The following is a 7,622-nucleotide window of genomic DNA, read 5'->3' as shown; positions in this document are numbered from 1 at the left end:
ATAGTATTGTTATAATTTATGATAAATTATTTATTTTTTTCTAAAGTGGTCAGAGAGGATCTTTATTATAACATAACATAACCAGAATGTGATGTTTCATAAAAGGTCATAATAATCAGATTGATATAAGATGACATCATTGTGTCACTCCAGTGATAACGTGCTTTGCAACCAGTGGAACGGACATTACAGAAGGTGAAAGCAAAGTCAAATGTGCTGCAAAACAAATACGATTCTGTGTTGTGACCTAGAATAGTGTGTGTGTGTGTGTGTGTGCAGACACAGTGTTTCGATTAGCCAATGTTAGGTGTCCCTCCTGTTGGTTGGCTCGAGTTGGGAGACAAGATGAGATGAGTCACACTCAAAGCTGTGACTCATCTCACCAAAGAAACATGATGTACTCATTCAGACATAAATACACCTCTCTCCCTCTCTCTCCCTCACTCACTCATTCTCTCTCGTTCTCTCTCACGTACACATACTTGTGTGCCTGCCCTCAGCTACACTCCACATTACACAGTCAAATTATATACCAATACATTTTGAAGTTTGCATGTTGTACTCAGTTTTGCAAACATACTCCCCTGACTATATGACTTGTACTTGTAGTTATTTTTTTCCCCGAGCAATCATTGTTCATTATTGTTTGATTTACTGTGTGTTACTGATTGTTCTGCACACACACAATGGAGTTTAATATCTTTCCATGATTAAAAAAAAAGCTTATGGCTCTAGATGATCATCTTTTAGGAGTTGAGAAACATCTAATGAGGCACATCATAGAAATAGGTTTTATTTTATACTTTGTTCTAAAGTTAAGTGTCACCTACTGTACTGCTAAGGTAACAGCTGTAGTACTCCATACTGTCGTATGTCCAGATCTGAAAACTAAAGACTCAAGCTTGGGTGGCAACACCAAGAGTGATGTAAAAGCTCTGCAGATAGAGATCATTCAATATTCATTTCTAAAGTGACCATACTGCACTCAGTGGTTACTTTGCGCAGTGAAGAAATAACTACCTGGTAGTAAAAGTGTAATATATATTTTCAGCTTTTTCGGAAACTTTCAATTGGTTTAAAGTCTTCCTCAGTGGATGGACTTGCTTAGTTGTCATAGGAACCAGGGCTCATTATAATACGATACTGTTTGTAAATGGCTAACTTGTCTCCTCTCTTATGTTGTTTTATGTTGTTTTTGTTTTATCTAGCAACTACTGAGAAAAGTATCGAAGCAATTAGCAGTTGAAGATTTTACACAAACTTCTCTCCTAAAGTGCTTCAACTCGCTACATGCTGAATGCTGCTGTGTAGACTTTGTGTGTTTTTCCTCTGTGGTGTCAGAGCTGCATGCAACACTAAATATTACTGACTGCAGGCCATTTTCACACTGTGACAATTCGATGAAATGGAACTACAGACTTATGAAAGTTATGTATGCAGATCACAAGTTTATTTTTGATTCGCCCCAGAGACACTTCACCTTTATTTTACTCCATAATCCTCATCACAGCCAATAACACAATTCAAAAATGAAACAACAATAACAGGGAATTTGTGCAGTAAAAACAGGACATTATTTTTTTCTATTCTTTTTTCTTTCTTTGTGTGTTTTTTTGTTGTTGTTGTTGTTCTTGACTTTTTTTATTTTTATTTTTTTTACATTTTATTCTGATGTGTACGCTCTGTTATTATAACTAATTTGACCAAACAGGAGGACCCAATCAAAACAGATGGCCTCTAAGGTGCCAGTGCAAAATGCCCTCACCTCAGCTCTTCACCACTTACTCACTACTACCGTGTATGCCTATAAACAAAAAATCTGATTGGTGTCAAAATAAAGAGAGGGGGTGTGAGGGACCAATCAGGAAAGGGTCTTTGTTCGGAGTTGAAAATAGAGCACTTGAAGCCCAACTGTTGCCTGGAGACACAGATTGCAGGCAATTACAGAGCCAGATTACAGTGGGGAGAAAATAGGTGATATTGTCAATGAAGCACGAATTTGTGTGAGTGTGTGGGAGTCTGGGTGAGCGGGTGACTGCGAGTGCATGTGACTGTACTGTACATGTGTTGAACACAGCAGGCTGAACATTAGTGTGAATATGTGAAAATGTAGATACAGAATTGTTAATGATTCTGTCTATGTGAGCACCTTTCTGGATGTCCTGTGAGTGTGTGTATATACTCATGCAATATGTTCAACAATGTGGAAAGCTGACATAATTACCATTTTAAAAAATAATGGCTGAAAACATTAAACACTAAAAAAATACAACAAATGCTGTCAAGTATGGAGTAAAAATATAATTTTCCACCATCGGTCATTTTACTCACTATATCTTTAAAATATAAGACTAGTGCACTGCACAAACACAGTCTATGGTCAACAGCTATATTCCTTATATGTAGTGCGAGATGTTGAAGTCTTGGGGCCGCATTTGTAGGTTTTAATATAGATTTATATCTAAAAAAAATTATATTATTATGTACTTTACAAACCTGACAGATGTTCAAAGTTCATTTATGTCTCCCTGTAATATCCAAGATTGTGGCACAACCTCCTGTTGCATGAAAAAACAAACAAACAAAAAATGGTTAAACCTTGTAAATGAGGCCCCTGGACTACGACAACACAAGCCTGTACCAAGTGGCTTAGTCTGGATCTTTTTAAGGAGTGGGCTGCACATTTTCCACTTTGGACAGCATGACAGGTATCTTCTCTTCCTCAACACCTGGTGGCTTAGTGACCACATCCCCCGGATCCCTGGATCCCCTCCATTTGGACTGCATCTCAGCTCTCCGCTCCCTTTCCTCCGCACCATGGAACAGCCTCTCTTTCAAGTTGGTCCTGGGGAGGATCCAAACAATGACCCCCATCCCCGCCAGGGCCGAGCCCAGGCAGGAGAGCCCGATCCCGGCCGTGGCGCTGAGGTGCAGGCCCCTGTTGAAGCTGACCGCGTGGGTGTCCACGAAGAACAGGTCTCCCTCTCCGAACGACTCGATTTTAGGCGGAGTGGAGTAACCGACAGAGAGGCTGGCCACGCCTGCAGTCAGGATCAGGAGACCCAGGGCCAAGGACACCTGCAGAGGGAGAGACAAACCTGGGGTGGTGATTTGTTCAGTCCCGTGGCACTGTGTGCTCAGTGCTTGTTAGGAAAGGTCAGTTTGTTGTTTGTGATGCAGAAAAATCCAAATTGCCAAATGAGCAGGGGCCTCACATGTAATGCTTCACCTTTACAAATACCACTACACCACCGCCTGTAGTTCATCATACAGAGACAATGGTTTGAAATGCACCGTAAGCACATCAGCACATCAGAAAGAGATCCTTTTTTTATTTCAGTGGTAAAGCTCATCACTGGCAGAGAAAACAAGCAATAACATGTGTCACAGAGTTGACACATCTCTGCCTGACCACCTCCCCGGAGCAACAGTGGGGTCGAGTCCAAATTTAGAGGAACATCGCAAAATGCCTCATATTCTGGATTTTAAGAAATTTCCAACAATTGATTATTCGGGTATTGTTGAAGAGCAGCGACACTCAAGGTTTTTAAATTCACAGTGAGCCTGAGGAGAGCTCTTCACTGAATTAACCTGCAGTCACTGAAGAAGGGGGGTGATAATGGAGCCAGGGTGGGTTAGTGTCAGAGAAACATTATGATACTTTAAAGTTCAAGAGGATACACGTGAAATAGAGGCCGGTTTTACAAGGTTGTCATGTACAACAGGAAAACATTCATTTGAAAAACTTCTCAATGTGTCTAAAAAGTCTCAATATGTCTGGAATATGTTTCATAGAGGGTTGTTTACATGAGCTCAGTAGCTAAGACCATGATTGAATCTGCTCAACCAAAACATTAGCCTGGCTCTCGTCAGACCCTTGTAGTTCCGCAAAGCTATGCTGAGCTCCGCACAAGGGTCTGGGACTGCTCCATAGGCGATTCATTTCAGAAGGCGGGGCCTTGTAAAAAAAATCTTGTATGTGATTGGATAAACCACTTGTCCGTTATCTTGTTGACGTGCTACTTCAGCCACTCACTGCGAGCCGCCATTGTTGTTTGACTCAAACAGTCGCTTCAGCGCTACGTCACACCTCAGAAAGTCCCGCCCGGCGATCCTGATTGGTTCATTATTTTTTGCTCCGGGGAAGAAGTTTGCATTGGCCTCGAGTCCAGACCCTTGTGCGAAGCTGAGCGTAGCGCCTCTGGCGTAGCTTTGCGGAACTACAAGGGTCTGGCGAGAGCCAGGCTACCAAAACATAGCTATTTTATGTGACTTTCCTGATAATTTTTTATTAAACATTCAACAGGGGGACAAAAAGGAAATCTAAGTTATGGGCAATGAATCAATCTAAAAAAACAAAACAAAACAAAGCTTCACCTTCCAGACTGCTGAGTTCCACCACAGGGCTGACCTCTGGCTCTGGACGAACCCATGATCCTCTGGGTCTCTCTCCCACATGGAGGATGAGCACTCCTCGTAGAAGTGGTGCAGATAGGAACGAACCCCAAAATGCAGACAGCTAGAACCTGCCTGGAGGACAGAGAGGCCAAAGAAATGACATGCAGTCCTCCATGATGACCTTTGACCTGCACTGTACAGCAGCTCTGTCTCATTTGAAGAGCAGTTAAAGGTCCCATGTTGAATAAAGTGAGATTTTCATGATGATTTTTCATGTTCATGTTTCACATTTTTTGGTATGAAAACCTCAGTCCACAGAGAAATACACATAGTCTGTTATTCAGAAACAGAGCCTTAAAACAAGCAGTCATGACTTCTGTAACATTGTGATGTCACAACAAAGCAGTATTTGCCCTCACTAAGCCCCGCCCACTGAGACCTACTGTTTACTCTTGCAGGACTTGGTTTCACTGAGTTTTTACCTGAAATCTGGCATATTTCTATTTATTTCCTCACCCAGAAAACCGTCAGCCTATCAGAAGAAAAGCTCAAAGCTCCTTTGATTGGCTTACTGTTTTCTTCCAATTGGTCAGGAGAGATAACATCACAAAAAAACACTTCCAATGAAAAAAACTCATGTTGTAGAAAAAACCTATAACAGCTTTTATGTCCTGTCTGAGATAATGGATGAGTGTGATACATTACCACGAGGATAAAGCACTATGTAGGAGAAAGTGCCCTTATTATAGAGTACGTTTGGAGAATGTGGGCTGTAAAATAAAGCAGCCAGCTCTGATACCCTGTGTGTAGAATGTATCTACCCTGTAATGTCTGGGCTCTTACCTCAAATATGATCAAACTATATCAAATATCCTCTCTACACCAGTCAATGCTGATCATAAGACTCTTGTAGCTGAAAGAAAATCAAATAAAACCTGAGCTCACCTCACTCCCGGAGGATTCTCCTCCTGAGCCAGAGACACAGGGCTCGGAGCACAGCGCCATCACACCGTACACACCTTGTACACCTGCGGTAAACATCCACATACATAGTTAACTGGAGCATGTTGAGACTCCTGAAGACATTGATATGTATACGTGTCGGCCGGCCGGCTGCTGTAACACAAACACTGTTCATCTGCTGAATATGGATTTCCCTCAATAAAAGCCTCCCTCCCTCCAGAGATCCCTCATAAATCTTGGCCAGTGTCGTCAGGTCGCCCCGGTTATTGTTGCTGCATGTGAACAATTGGCGGCTGCCGTGGCCCTGAGGTAGCTCCATCACCACCCACGGATGAATCACACATATGCAAGTGTGAGCACACACTGTATTCTTCCTCATACAGTATGCACACATGTCCCTCCGCTGTTATCCTCCCGAGGCGGTTTGATTGATTTCTTTCATTCTTCGCCTTCAAACGGTTTCTCTAAGCGGCCACACACGCCTGGTCTCCATCTCCACCGTACAGTGAGATCAACCCGACTGCGGGTTTCAAATATAATCCTGAAAACTAGATCAGCAATCACTGGAGGAGAACGTATGGTTACATGGTAACCTTGGTTCTCTGAGTGAAGAGACTGTCTCTCCACTCAGTTACATATTCCATATGTACGGGATATGACCCCCGCTGCTTGTCAGGGCACGTGGATATTTCTTTAAGACACACCGGCTTGCCCGGCCACGCCCTATTGCGTAGCTATAAAGCGCCTGCGCCGGCGTGTAATCACTGATAGTTTGATCGAAACGTGTCTCCGAGCGGCCTAAGGACTGGAGAGACAGTCTCTTCACTCAGAGAACCAAGGTTACCATGTAACCATACGTTCTCTATCGTCTTGAGACTGTCTCTCCACTCAGTTACATATTCCATATGTACGGGATAGATCTTTAAGACACCCCGTGAGGAGACGGTGCAGCCACAATCCCACACCACAACGTGCAACACGCGAACTATGTACAAATGTACAATATATACAATTCACAGGAGAAGGCCCCGCAAGGCGCTAGGGCCAACCCTGAGAGGGAAAGGGCTGCCATGGAAGCCCGCAAGACGCAGGACTAACCCAAGGAGACCGACAATGGCCCCGCAAGACGCAGGGGCCAGCCTGGCCACAGAGCGGCCGCTCACTCAGCCTGCAAGACGCAAGGCCGAGGGGAGACAAATAAATGTGAGGTCGGGCCACGCCCAGCACACGCCAGAGCCTGGCCCATGTTGATGTTTGCCAGGACCCGCCGTCACTGGGGGCCCTGTGAAGCCTCCAAGGGACCGCCACTATGGTCCCGTGGGACCCCTGCGGGCCCAAATGCAAGCCCAGCAGACATCTCTGCACGGGCTGCATGTGAGAGGGGCCGCCCACACCATGGAACCCATGGTGCAGGCGGTCCCTCCACCACGAGACGAAGGCAGAGTCCCAAGTCGAACCATACCCCGGAAGGCAAACGGAGGAGGCTGGTTGGCCAGGGCCTGGTGGCCATCAGGACCTTGGGGGACGCTCAGGGGACCCCTCAGCCCTGGCAGGTGGTCCTCGCCTCCTGCCCCGTCGGGGGTACCCACGCCGACGGGAAGCCTCCAACGCAGGTCTGAGATCCCCCTGCCATGTTGAGGCCTCTGGAGTTGGTGCCACTGGAGTTGGTGCCGGCTGAGACCACGAGACCATGTCTGTGGTACGCCTGGCGAGGCCCACGGAAACCTCCCTTGCACAGCGGCGGCCCTCCTGTGCCTGCTGCAACAAGGCAGCAGCATGGGGCCCAAACATAGCGGGAGGTTCCACCGGCACCTTAAGCAGGCAGTCTCTATCCTCTTGCTGCAGCAGGGATTGAGACAGCCACAGGTGGCGCCTAGCCACCCAGAAGGACCATGGGCCGAAGGGGGAGCAGAGGAGTCTGCCAGACCCCTGAAGACTCCCCCCTCCCCTCCGAAGCTGCAGCCGTTCTGCCAGTTTTCCGCCTCGGCCCCTCAGAAACCTGAGGGCCTGAGCGTTTTGAGGCAAAGAAACGACACCGAGCCTCCCTAGTATGTGGGGGCAGAATAAAACAGTCCATGCATGATTGAGGTTTCTCACTTGAGGCCAAGGCATGCTCATGCCCCAAACAAAGCACGCAACTATCATGCCCATCCTCTAGGGGCATGGCCACCCCACAGCCCACACAGCAATAGCCCTCCTGGCTTGCCATACTGCCCAGGACCGGAAACAGGAAGTACCGCACTTCCTGTTTACAGGTAGCC

The 7,622-nt window shown here is 46.1% G+C and overlaps 1 protein-coding gene across 1 annotated transcript; it reads right to left on the bottom strand.

Annotated features, from left to right (window-relative positions):
* Positions 1-2,664: 2,664 nt before the first annotated feature.
* Positions 2,665-5,471, bottom strand: LOC146959893 (neurensin-1-like). The gene is made up of 3 exons (XM_085772803.1): positions 5,344-5,471; positions 4,378-4,530; positions 2,665-3,078 (listed from the first exon to the last, which is right to left on the bottom strand). Exons 1-3 carry the CDS (start codon positions 5,443-5,445, stop codon positions 2,665-2,667), a joined length of 669 nt encoding a protein of 222 aa, XP_085628929.1. The 5' UTR covers positions 5,446-5,471.
* Positions 5,472-7,622: the final 2,151 nt, after the last annotated feature.

Source organism: Trachurus japonicus, unplaced genomic scaffold (assembly GCF_045865225.1).
Source record: "Trachurus japonicus isolate A0001 unplaced genomic scaffold, Traja_1.0 AP030931.1".
NCBI classification, from domain to species: domain Eukaryota; kingdom Metazoa; phylum Chordata; class Actinopteri; order Carangiformes; family Carangidae; genus Trachurus; species Trachurus japonicus.
This window is presented reverse-complemented; position numbering and strand designations above follow the sequence as displayed.

Excerpts from the sequence above, each read along its gene's own strand:
- LOC146959893 (XM_085772803.1), bottom strand. The coding sequence starts at position 5,445 with ATGTGGATGTTTACCGCAGGTGTACAAGGTGTGTACGGTGTGATGGCG. Across the intron at positions 4,531-5,343 it reads GAGAATCCTCCGGGAGTGAG|GCAGGTTCTAGCTGTCTGCA; the intron begins GTGAGCTCAGGT and ends TCTGTCCTCCAG. Across the intron at positions 3,079-4,377 it reads GGAACTCAGCAGTCTGGAAG|GTGTCCTTGGCCCTGGGTCT; the intron begins GTGAAGCTTTGT and ends CTCCCTCTGCAG.